Genomic DNA, 13,151 nt, shown 5'->3' with positions numbered 1-13,151 from the left:
CACACTTCCTCAGACCACTCCCCTACTACCGCCGGAACTCAGGTTAAATACCTGTGCTCCGGTGCAGGTGGGCGTATCTCTTAACTTACAACTGTGCAAAGGGACATAGAAAAAGAAACCCAAAGTGAAACACAGACAAGTTAAAAACAAATACACCTTTGCGGAGAACCAGAAGGGGATGCAGGTAAAACCTTTTAAATAAAAATTGCTAGGTCTACCTTATCATTCAGCCCTAAAGTGCCTTGTGCCTTAGTGCGCAAAATCCATCTTGTTTCGCTCTGGAGTAATGTTTTTCTCCTATCACCGCCGTCTTTGGTGTTAACTCTTTCTATTCCGAAGAATTCCAATACTTTGGAATCTCCATTGTGTTCTTCTAATACATGATTAATTAATCTTGTAGAGCCCTTTTGCGTTTTTAAAGAATGGATGTGTTCTCGGATGTAATATTTTGGCACTGGAGGCCTTCCACGATTTTCGGTGCTTTATTGCCCTGCCTTGGCCTTACCTTATACCTGTTTTCTTATTGTATTATTATGATTGTTATTGGGCCTTGGCCCCTATGCTTTTATTGTACCTCGCAGATTGTGTTGGGCTGCGGTCCTTGTGATGTCATTTTTCAGTTTTTTTTTCTGTTTGGATTTATGTTTAAGAAAAACCTTTAATAAACATTACAGTTTAAAAATAAAATGCTATATTAGTGAAGGAGACACATTAAATAGGATAATATGATTCACCGCTCATTTCTTCTTAGAATGTACATACCCCATATGTGAATGTAAAGTGCTCTGCGGGCAAACTACAATGCTCAGAAGAGAAGGAGTGCCATTGGGCTTTTGGAGAGAAAATTTGTCCGGAATTGAAGGCCACGTGTGTTTACAAAGCCCCCATAGTGCAAGAACATTGGACCCCACATGTGACTTCATTTTGCTAAAAACACCCCTCACGTAATGTAATAAGGGGTACAGTGAGCATTTACGCCCCACCTCCGTTTGACAGATCTTTAGAACAGTGGTCTGTGCAAATGAAAAATAAAAATTTTCATTTTCACGGACCACTGTTCCAAAAATCTGTCAGACACATGGGTTGATAAATTTGATTTCCATTGATAAATTTTGTGTGATTCTGTTGTCAGCACATTCAACTATGTAAAGATGAAAGTATTTCATACGATTAGTTAATTCATTCAGATCTAGGATGTGTTAGCTTAGTGTTCCCTTCACTGGCTCAATTTACATATTCATTGTCTGTGACTCCACATCCTAGTGAAGTGGAGTCACAGACAATGGATATGTAAATTGAGCTGGTAAAGCCCTGTGCCCTGTGCCCTGTACCCGATTCTTTGAATTTAGCAGAGGACCTTCGGGGGGACATATCTCAGGACCTACTGGACATATTTTAGTTAGTGACCCCTTGTTGGACTCCTGTTCACCCACACCATAATCCAGTGTATTAGGTTTAGTGTGGGTTAACAGGCTGACAGTTTTCCTTTAAACCAAGTATAGGATTTTTTCTCTAGTCTTTTTGTTAGATTTTCAATTTTAGGCTTAGAACAATAAAAGTTAAATTCTAGTAGATTACTTTATGGAGTATGAGAAGCATGAGGTATTTAGGCTCTACTGAATCTCAGCCAGGGGAACTCCTCTGTTGATGACTACGTGGTTCAATTCCGCACTCTGGCCTCCGAGTTGGCATGGAATGGTGAGGCCTTGTGTGCCACTTTAAAAAAAGGATTGTCTAGCAGAATTAAAGACGCCCTCGTTGTGATCTTGCTACTCGTATTGATGTGCATTTTGCCGAAAGGATGGAAGAGCTACGCTTGGAGAGGGTACCTGCTCGTACCCAACGGTTTCCTCGTTTGGCTCCTGTGTTCCAACGTCCATCTCTTCAATCTCCTGTGCCTCCTGCTGAAGATGCTATGAAAGTGGATCGATCTCACTTGACACCACTAGAGAGATCTTGACGTCACCGTAAGAATTTGTGCCGGCATTGCGCTAGCCCGAAGCACTTCCTTAAGGACTGTACAGTTTGTCAACAATGTCCGGGAAAACGCTCACACCTATGGTATGTGGGAGAGGCCTCTCTAGGTGTGAATACTTTCTCTCCTCACTTAACCATTACTGTACAAGTCTTCACTTCTGCCAAGTCTTCCTTCTGCGCTACAGCATTTCTGGATTCTGAATCCGCAGGTGACTTTATTGATGCTTGGTCCACAAATATCATCTTCCTGTTACTCAGCTTGCCAAGCCTTTGTTCATCTCCTCAGTTAATGGACAAAATATAGACTGTATGGGGAACTTCCGTACCAAATTTCTCCTCATGCAAGTGGGAGTGTTGCATAAAGAAAAGATTGAATTCTATATACTGCCACACTGTACTTCTGAGCTTCTTCTTGGCCTTCCTTGGCTTTAAGGTCATTCTCCGCATCTGGATTGGAGAACTGGAGAAATTATTTGCTGGGGCAATTCTGTCAAAATAATTGTCTCCAACCAGTTCAGCCTAAAGTTGTTTCTCGTCCTCCTCCTTTACCTGGCCTTCCGCTACCTCACCAAGATTTTTCTGATGTTTTCTGCAAGAAGCAGGTTGAATCTCTGCCTCCACATCATCCTTACGACTGCCCTATAGATCTTCTGCCTGGTACCACTTACAGTAAAGAACCCCCGTCTGTGCTGGTGTAGAAACCTTCTTTCCTCAAGACGTAGATGATGCCCCTTTGTTATAGATACAGTCCTGGGTATAAATAGATCATGGGAACTTTTATTGGGAAAGAAGCTTATTCATTTTTATTAACATTTTCTTTATATTTTTTCACTCTTTATTTTGTCCCCACAAGGGTCTATGAACTGCAATCATTCAATTGCAAATGCTGAATAATGCTGTGCTATAGCACTGCATTGATAAGTTTTATCGGCACCCCACTTGCACAAGCTTCTGTGGCTGCTTGCACATTTGGAGTGCCGATTGGATGGCACAGAGCCAGGTAATTGTCACGATTCGGCTCACAGGTTGTGGATCCACTGTGTCAGCGAGGGATTGGCGTGGACCGTGCTGGTGGACCGGTTCTAAGAGGCTACTGGTTTTCACCAGAGCCCGCCGCAAAGCGGGATGGTCTTGCTGCGGCAGTAGCAACCAGGTCGTATCCACTAGCAACGGCTCAACCTCGCTGACTGCTGAGAAGGCGTGGTACAGAAGGACTAGGCAGAGGCAGGGTCAGACGTAGCAGAAGGTCGGGGCAGGCGGCAAGGTTCGTAGTCAAGATGGATAGCAAAAGTTCAGGTAACACAGGCTTGGACAACACTAAACGCTTTCACTGGCACAAGGCAACAAGATCCGGCAAGGGAGTGCAGGGGAGGTCATCAGATATAGCCAGGGAGCAGGTGGAAGCCAATTAAGCTAATTGGGCCAGGCACCAATCATTGGTGCACTGGCCCTTTAAGTCTCAGAGAGCTGGCGCGCGCGCGCCCTAGAGAGCGGAGCCGCGCGCGCCAGCACATGACAGCAGGGGACCGGGACGGGTAAGTGACCTGGGATGCGATTCGCGAGCGGGCGCGTCCCGCGGTGCGAATCGCATCCCCGACGGCCATGACAGTGCAGCGCTCCCGGTCAGTGGGACTGACCGGGGCGCTGCAGGGAGAGAGACGCCGTGAGCGCTCCGGGGAGGAGCAGGGACCCGGAGCACTCGGCGTAACAGTACCCCCCCCCCCTTAGGTCTCCCCCTTTTTTTGTCCGACAACTGTTTTACCTGGGACGAGGAAACCGGGAAAGAATGGAGGGTTTCCTCAACGGCAGGCAGTACAGCAGGAGTGGGAATGGGGAGGGAGGGCAGGGGGCGAAGCCTGGCACGGGGCAGTGTGTCACCAGGACGGGGGCCATGAGGAGGCACTGAGGCTTGCCTGACGGGACTGGGAGGGGGGGAGAGGCACTTCCTATGACAGGCAGAGTCCCAGTTCTTGATCTCCCCGGTGGTCCAGTCAAGGGTGGGAGAATGAAGCCGGAGCCATGGCAGACCGAGGAGGACCTCAGAGGTACAGTTGGGGAGGACGAAGAGCTCAATCACTTCGCGATGGGGTCCAATACACATCAGGAGGGGTTCTGTGCAGTAACGCACGGTACAATCCAATCTGACTCCGTTGACCACGGAAATGTAGAGCGGTTTGACGAGACGGGTCACCGGGATGCGGAATTTATTCACCAGAGAATCCAGAATAAAATTCCCAGAGGCACCAGAGTCCAAGCAGGCCACGGCTGAGAGGGAGGAGTTGGCTGAAGGAGAAATCCGCACGGGCACCGTGAGACGTGGAGAAGCAGACTTTGAAGCAAGAGACGCCACACCCACGTGAGCTGGGTGTGTGCGTGCGTTTCCCAGACGTGGAGGACGAATAGGGCAATCCACCAAGAAATGCTCGGTACTGGCACAGTACAGACAAAGATTTTCTTCCCTACGGCGATTCCTCTCTTCCTGGGTCAGGCGAGACCGATCCACTTGCATGGCCTCCGCGGCGGGAGGCCCAGGCGTAGACTGCAAAGGATGCTGTGGGAGAGGTGCCCAGAGATCTAAGTCTTTTTCCTGGCGGAGCTCTTGATGTCTCTCAGAAAAACGCATGTCAATGCGGGTGGCCAAATGGATAAGTTCTTGCAGGTTGGCAGGAATCTCTCGTGCGGCCAGCACATCCTTGATGCGACTGGATAGGCCTTTTTTAAAGGTCGCGCAGAGAGCCTCGTTATTCCATGATAATTCGGAAGCAAGAGTACGAAATTGGATGGCGTACTCGCCCACTGAAGAATTACCCTGGACCAGGTTCAGCAGGGCAGTCTCGGCAGAAGAAGCTCAGGCTGGTTCCTCGAAGACACTCCGGACTTCAGCGAAGAAGGACTGGACTGTGGCAGGATCATTGCGGTCCCAGAGCGGTGTGGCCCAAGACAAGGCCTTTCCTGAAAGAAGGCTCACTACGAACGCCACCTTAGACCGTTCTGTAGGAAACAAGTCCGACAACATCTCCATATGCAGGGAACACTGAGACAGAAATCCACGGCAGAGTCTAGAGTCCCCATCAAATTTGTCCGGCAGGGACAAGCGGAGGCTAGGAGCGGCCACTCGCTGTGGAGGAGGTGCAGGAGCTGGCGGAGGAGATGGTTGCTGCTGTAGCAGAGGCAGAAGTTGCTGTAACATGGCGGTCAACTGCGACAGCTGCTGTCCTTGTTGGGCAATCTGCTGCGATTGCTGAGCGACCACCGTGGGAAGGTCAGCGAGACTTGGCAGCGGCACCTCAGCGGGATCCATGGCCGGATCTACTGTCACGATTCGGCTCACAGGTTGTGGATCCACTGCGAGGGATTGGCGTGGACCATGCTGGTGGACCGGTTCTAAGAGGCTACTGGTTTTCACCAGAGCCCGCCGCAAAGCGGGATGGTCTTGCTGCGGCAGTAGCAACCAGGTCGTATCCACTAGCAACGGCTCAACCTCGCTGACTGCTGAGAAGGCGTGGTACAGAAGGACTAGGCAGAAGCAGGGTCAGACGTAGCAGAAGGTCGGGGCAGGCGGCAAGGTTCGTAGTCAAGATAGATAGCAAAAGTTCAGGTAACACAGGCTTGGACAACACTAAACGCTTTCACTGGCACAAGGCAACAAGATCCGGCAAGGGAGTGCAGGGGAGGTCATCAGATATAGCCAGGGAGCAGGTGGAAGCCAATTAAGCTAATTGGGCCAGGCACCAATCATTGGTGCACTGGCCCTTTAAGTCTCAAAGAACTGGCGCGCGCGCGCCCTAGAGAGCGGAGCCGCGCGCGCCAGCACAAGACAGCAGGGGACCGGGACGGGTAAGTGACCTGGGATGCGATTCGCGAGCGGGCGCGTCCCGCGGTGCGAATCGCATCCCCGACGGCCATGACAGTGCAGCGCTCCCGGTCAGCGGGACTGACCGGGGCGCTGCAGGGAGAGAGACGCCGTGAGCGCTCCGGGGAGGAGCAGGGACCCGGAGCGCTCGGCGTAACAGTAATGGACCTCTGTCCCTCCTTTTAGTGGATCAGGAAACACAGAATTTGACAAAGCGGTCTCGATCAGCTACAGTGTTTTCCCACATAGACCAGTATATGGTGGGTCACTCAATTAATTCACCTATAGATCACCTTAGTGATCCAGCAAAAAACCCTTTTTCCCATATACCATTAAAAAGTGCTTTATTGTCAATTAATTGTGAATTAAAATATTAGTGCACATCAAACCCCAAGTCTGATCAAGGTATTCAGCGTGCCTTACTGGCCACACAGTATTAAGCCTCATGCACTGCAGTTGCTATGTGGCTATCGCTGGGGAGATGTGTCACTATGGTTAAAACACTACACCTCAGCCCCCCCTCAACATGTTTCACTGCATCCGCAGCTTTGTCAAGAGGTAAACAGGGCACCTTGATCAGACTGGGGGTTTGATGTGCACTAATATTTAAATTCACAATTGATGTACCATTGACAATAAAGCACTTTTTAATGGTATATGGGAAAAAGGGTTTTTTGCTGGATCACTAAGGTGATCTATAGGTGAATTGATCAGCTACAGTGGGCAACTGCAACTGAATTTAACCCTTTTAGATGCCACTATCAACTTTGATTGGGGTATTTAAAGGATTAATTTCAGACATCGGCCTGATCGGTGATGTCCGGCTTTAGTAGTGTGTTCCTGCAGCTGGGACCCACTAAATATGAAGCGCGTTCAGCTCTTGAGCGCACTTCATACTGTGGGAGCGGGTGGAAGGTGTACGACGACACCATTTGTCCTTGAGGGGTTAAGTCTGAAAAATATTGCTGTTCTGCTTGTACCAAGGAACAAACAGAAGACAGAAATTCTACATGAAATAATTGCAAACTTTTCAATGAACAAATTTCCGATATCCACAATACATACAAAGTACTGTTGGGAAATGTTGGAATTTTCTATGAAGCAAAGATAGCCAAATAGTGCAGTTTTCTCTGGCAGGTCTGTAGTGTGCATGTGCAATCTGCAGTCTGCAATGTGAGGCTTATCCCCTATCTGCAGGATAATGGTAAGTGTTGTGACTTGGAATACCCCTTTAAGAATCTGCAAGAGTACTATAGTACAACAAAGTGACATGACCAGAATGGAGCGTTCTCCTGTGAATCAAAGCATAAATGAGCCAACCTATAAGAATTACTTATCTCATAGGAAAAATTCCTATGACAAAGCTGTATTTCAAGCATTTTGGACAATGTAGGCTGACATACCGATCCATATTTCAGCCTCTATTGTTTACATAATCTACTATTACTATTACTATTACAAATGCAAGATATGTTTTGTTGCTGATTATATTTTTAGAGAAATACATTTTTATAAGTTTTTACAGAAATACATTTTCTATTGTTTTCAATTAGTGGTTAGAATTATTGAGAAATGGATTAATGTTTTCATATATTTTTTTTCACTTTCAGATATGTACCAGTTCTGAGAAGGAGAACAATGGATTTCTTAAAGTCACCTGTGGGAAAAAAAATGGATTTGTACCCATTGATGTTTTAGAAAATATCTGACGCTAGGATTTGGCTGTAGCTTTAATTCAAGCTTCCTAGAGATAGGTGTGTGCGTCATAGGGCGTTATCTGATACTGTTGGTCTCACACAAACCAACTCAGAATGGATTCACAGTTGTACGAGAACTGAATCAGGAGATATGGACTGTTAGAACTCTGGAGAGATACAAAAAGTGACTTATAGAAAAGCATACAAAATTTTCAGCTGGAAAAAACGAAAATGCTGCAATGTTAATCATGAACTTTATTAATGAAGTTATAGCCTCTGTCTATTATTTAACACTGCTCAAGTCTATATTCAACCTTTTCTTAGGATCAGGGTTCAAGGAGAAGAGCATTGGGTATATCACTGCCTTTACTGGGACAAACGTGTTTCCATAGCCCACTCTTCTTGTAACATTGGAGCAATGATTTTACCTCCCTACAAACAGTACAGTAGACTGTAAGCCCTATAGGGCAAAAACTGTGCCTGTGTCATTTATTGCTAAGTTATGTGTCATTTCCTGTTAAACACAATTGTATTTTATATCACCAAAATAGTTGAGGAATATAGGTGTTACCTTAAAGCCCTTCAGTCATATATATTACTTTCTTTACATTGCACTTAAAGGGGTATTCCAGGCAAAACCTTTTTTTTATATATATATAAACTGGCTCCGGAAAGTTAAACAGATTTGTAAATTACTTCTATTAAAAAATCATAATCCTTCCAATAGTTATTAGCTTCTGAAGTTTTCTGTCTAACTGCTCAATGATGATGTCACGTCCCGGGAGCTGTGCATGATGGGAGAATATCCCCATAGGAACTGCACAGCTCCCAGGACGTGAGTCATCAGAGAGCAGTTAGACAGAAAACAACAACTCAACTTCAGAAGCTAATAACTATTGGAAGGATTAAGATTTATTAATAGAAGTAATTTACAAATCTGTTTAACTTTCCGGAGCCAGGTGATATATTAGTTTTAAAAGGGACTAACTTCTCTCCCGGATTCCCAGTTGCTGCTATGCCAAGGCCGCTCACCAGGCTCCTGTTCAACTCCACTTCATAGTCCTGTCCTGGCTTAATGATTGGTTAAGTTTTCATTTAATCATTTCATGTGTGGTGAGACAGTACTAGGATGGAGGAGTTGACTAACCTTTTTTTTTTTTCTTTCTTTTGAAAGCCAGTCTTCTCCTTTTTAAACAATATTTTTTTGCCAGACATTATTTTAAACTATAAATAATTATTCTATAACAAAATATATACATATACAGAACATATAGAAAAGTGAGAATACATGTTTTAATGGCTCATTTATAGGAATGTACACCAACAGCAGGAGGCCTCTATGATGAGCTACTGGAGGGTATGAGATCCATTTACTATTCATGCACAGAACACCCCTTTATGTCTCTCTAGCAATCCACCAGTTAAATTAAGCCATGAAATTAATCCAGTCTCTTATATTACTAATATATTTAGGAATATTTTAGCTGCTTTTAGGTTGCCAGTGAGGGCCTTTACCTACTGTGCTACTAAGCAGCGGAACAGGTTGAACACATAGTATTGTTAATTACGGTTAATTAACTGTTAATACCTGAGACTTGGATATACCATATTTTTTGGACTATAATACACGATTTTTAGCAACAATAAATCTTGTGTGTGTCTTATAGTGCACTGCCAGAGGGATCAAGCAGTGCCAGACACCCCTAATGGCTTCCTTAATGATAACACATTGCTCTCATATAGTGTGTGATCATTGAATTATAGCTGCCTGCAACCAATCCGGCAGACAATAGACTTTAAGGAACTCCACAAATGCTGGTGCACAGACTATGAAAAACAGCATCACAGGTCAGGTGACACAGGTAGGGACCTCTCTTGAACAAGGGCAAAACTTGGCTGTCTGGTAAAGTTTCCTCTCCATTCTCTGGCTGCTCCTTTCACTGAATTAAACTTATTGCAGTAGAAACCCGTATCCTGGAGAAATTCCAGTTACATTAGCTGTAGGGAAGCAGTGTAAAGGTTAAACTTCTTGGCTTCTTTCTGCAATATATAAAAATCAGTGATAAGGAAACAGGAGCAGCCAAAGAGAAATCAGTATGCACCCAATGACCTGACTGGTTTGTGCATTTTTTGCTACTGAAATGAATTTAGTTTAGAGCAGCATAAGGGTGAAAATATCTTTCAACACTGATGTAATATTTTTTTAATGATATTTCTGTTTTCAATGTATAGTAGATAATTGTGACTATTTTCTATAAATTTGTTAATATTTAGTTAAATTAAAATTGACTGAGACATGTTTATATTCTTATAGGTAGCCCATTATTACCCCTGTGCCCTCTGCGCTTGTGATATGTGTCAGGTTTTATAGAGTGTACTTATCTGAGCTTCCACAATGAAATATTATGATTTGTCCCAGTCTAATATTAGAGTGAAGACTAACAGCTATTTCCAATATAACCAACAAAACATTTAAAAACTGCTGTGTATATAAAAAGACCAATTCTGAATAATTTTTGTAAATTATCATTGAAGTCCAATGAAATTCATATTGCCCTTCCATGTTGTCACTAAATATTTTAACTACTTTTGAAATCATATTTTATCATATGGCCGAGTTAGTCAAAAAATAATAATGACCCCATATGACGCAAGTTGCTTACATATTCCATTAACACACAGTTATAGTTGTATGCATATAACGCAGTATTTTGTCTTCAATATTGCATCCAGGGGACCTGACAGTACCCAAATTATAAGATACTTAGGAGGACCAAACGACCAATGTAAAAGGATGAAAAGCTCACTTGTAAAAGTAAAATCTTTTACTAAATGGTTTTATTAAGATGATCCCATTGTTTTTATTTATTTGCATCCTGGGTGGGACATCCTTGGATGTATGTACTGTATTGTTTATCTTCATGTTTTTAATCATTATACCAAAAAGAAAGATCATTTCTGTAAGGTTTTTCTTTCCTGTTCAAGCCCTTCTTTAAACTCTACCACAGTACCAGCCTGGTTTACTTAAATTGTGCAAACCTATTTTTAACTCTTTACTCTGAAAATGTAGCATATCTTATAAATAGATATGGTTGTTTTAACAATAATGAATAAAGCTTGTATTTCACTAGACGTTTCCAATAAAATGTGATTCATATACAGTATAATAGGGATCTGCTAGAACATATGCTTCATGCTATCAGGGTTTTTGGAGGCATCACAAGCATCATAAGCAAGAGTTAAAAATAATGTTTTCATCAAAATAGATAAAAATACTATTTGCCACTAGATTCCCTTTATTTGGTGGATAACAGGACCACTACTTAGCAGCGTAGTGTTTAAGATAGCGCTTCTGAACTACAAATCATTATATGCATGTATGTTTCAGGAGAATTTGTATGTGTTACTTTGCCTAATTAATGGAATCAGAAACAAAAAAAAACAAAATAAAAAGGAGTGGACGGACCACTTTTCTTTGGCAATGCTGCAATTAGTAGCAGTATAATGCATCAAATGACTTACTTCACTGAGGGGAGTTTAGTCCTTTTGCTCCCCCCGTGCCGACTTGCTTCCCCAGTCACCCTCACAGCCTTGTCCCACTAGTGGTCTCCAGCTGTTTCTTTCCTCTTGCCGATATTCATGTCCTCTCTGTTAGATGGAAGGCTCTTTAGTGTAAAGACCATTTATTGCACATGGAACAATTGAATATACATAAAACAATAAAGGACCCGACGTGTTGCGGAGCCTCCTCCCTTAGGGGTTAATGTTACAAGCTACACATCCACAAACTATATACCCTCAATCCATCGTTTCAGGAAATGACATCATTACTACTATTTTCATTCATATAAAAAAGGCTACATATTTTTTTTTTTTATCTAAAGCCGAGGAACGTGCTTTCGATTCATCCAAAGTGCAAGAAAAAGTGCAAACGTGTTACACTAAAAGAACGTGCACAAAGGATGCGGTCTATCGCAAGCCCTTCTCCGATAGGAGAGAGGCCCCCCAACAAACCTTACCCTTCACCTTCGGACCAAAAGGTACCTGCGAGGTTCCAGGTTCGATGTCCCTTTTCGCCGAAGCTACTAGGGGACCACAAATGCTCCCGGCATCCCCCTTGGCGTTAGCCAAGGTATCTGCCCGCAGAGCCGATAACGGTAGGTACCCTGCCAAAGCAGGAGTACCCGGGGTGTTTGCAGGGAGGTGCGGAACCTAATGGCCACACACACCTCCCCTAGACCGCCAGGAGGGACACCCAGAAGGGCTACCGCATCCTGACAAATCCTGTGAACACACAACACGCAAAAAGTGACACAGTGAGACAAAAAGAAATAAATAAGTGAATGTGTGCAGATATGCTGCCCGGACATACGGCCGGATCTATAAAAATTTCTCTGATCCTAGCCAGAAGGCCGGGAATCAAGAGGTGAGTGCCACAAGGTGAAGAGATTATGGTGCCCGTGCTTCAACTCAGTGAGCCTATCCTCCCAGTGAGTTTCGGCACCTCGGGGTCACCACTCCCCGAGGCACAAAAGTACCTCGGCTCTAGACCCTCTCAGCCTCATGGCGAGACCCGGAGGGAACAGGTCACATCGAGGCAGCCATCGAGCTGATTCCTCAGAACCAGCCACGGAAAGCCCTGGTACACCTGCATCCATCCCCACCAGCATGAAAACTGATAAGAACAGATACTACACTTGATCTTAGCCAAAAGGCCGAGAAGCGATAAAAAAGGCTACATATACCCACAATACTTATAGCAGGAAATGACTTCACTACTACCATTTCATTCATAAAAAGGTCTACATATACGCACAACACTATACACCATGGAGTGACATTGTTACTGTAATTTACATACAAACTCATCCACATGACATCAGTGCTACAATATACATTATATAATTCAGTTTGTAGAAGAAAAAGTCGGCACTCACCATTTTCTTCTTTTCTTTATTAAAGAATACTCACGTATTACATCTACAGGACGGGAGACGGTGCATGGGAAGGGTACCACTAGGCTACAGCACTGTTTCGCTCTCTACAGAGCTTCAATGGGCCTGTTGAAGCTCTGTAGAGAGCAAAACAGTGCTGTAGGCTAGTGGTACCCTTTCCCCCCCATGCACCGTCTCCCATCCTGTATATGCAATACGTGAGTATTCTTTAATAAAGAAAGGAAGATAGAAGAACATGGTGAGTGCCGACTTTATTTCTTCTACTAACTGAATTGTATACTTGCACTACATTTGATCAGAGCACCACACCGTTCTTCACCAGTAGAAGCTATTATTCCAGGCTGAGTAATACACCTCTTTCATGCTGGCAGTGCCGGGCTAATCTGTCTATATGAAGTGTTGACAATATACATTATACTTGCTCCAGGGTTTCATTAAAACCTTTTGGGAAGAGCGTGTCTAATTAAAAAATATAAAAGCTTTCTATTTGACACAATAAAGAAAACCTCCTCAAGCTCTCCTCCACTTGCTCTAGTGAGATTACTTTCAACAATTCAGGGTCTCCATTATGGTGGGTAGCAAAGTGTCTTAAAACACTATGTTTAGGGAATCTATGTTTTATATTAAATCTATGCGAATTAAATCGCTTTCTTAATGTTTGGGAGGTCC

At 44.0% G+C, this 13,151-nt stretch overlaps 1 protein-coding gene and 1 pseudogene across 2 annotated transcripts in view; one reads left to right on the top strand and one right to left on the bottom strand.

Annotated features, from left to right (window-relative positions):
* Positions 1-10,659, top strand: part of STAC (SH3 and cysteine rich domain) — a 288,021-nt gene extending 277,362 nt beyond the window's left edge. For both annotated transcript variants that reach the window (XM_056520385.1, XM_056520384.1), the window contains exon 11: positions 7,441-10,659. In XM_056520385.1, the coding sequence (XP_056376360.1) occupies positions 7,441-7,539 (99 nt within the window). In that variant the 3' untranslated portion in view covers positions 7,540-10,659. The remainder of the gene's footprint in view (positions 1-7,440) is intronic.
* Positions 10,660-12,108: 1,449 nt separating this feature from the next.
* LOC130275236 (U2 spliceosomal RNA) lies at positions 12,109-12,254 on the bottom strand (annotated as a pseudogene).
* Between the last annotated feature and the right edge of the window lie 897 nt (positions 12,255-13,151).

Source organism: Hyla sarda, chromosome 5 (assembly GCF_029499605.1).
Source record: "Hyla sarda isolate aHylSar1 chromosome 5, aHylSar1.hap1, whole genome shotgun sequence".
Taxonomy (NCBI): domain Eukaryota; kingdom Metazoa; phylum Chordata; class Amphibia; order Anura; family Hylidae; genus Hyla; species Hyla sarda.
The sequence above is the reverse complement of the archived record's forward strand: the minus strand, read 5'-3'. Positions and strand labels throughout refer to the sequence as shown.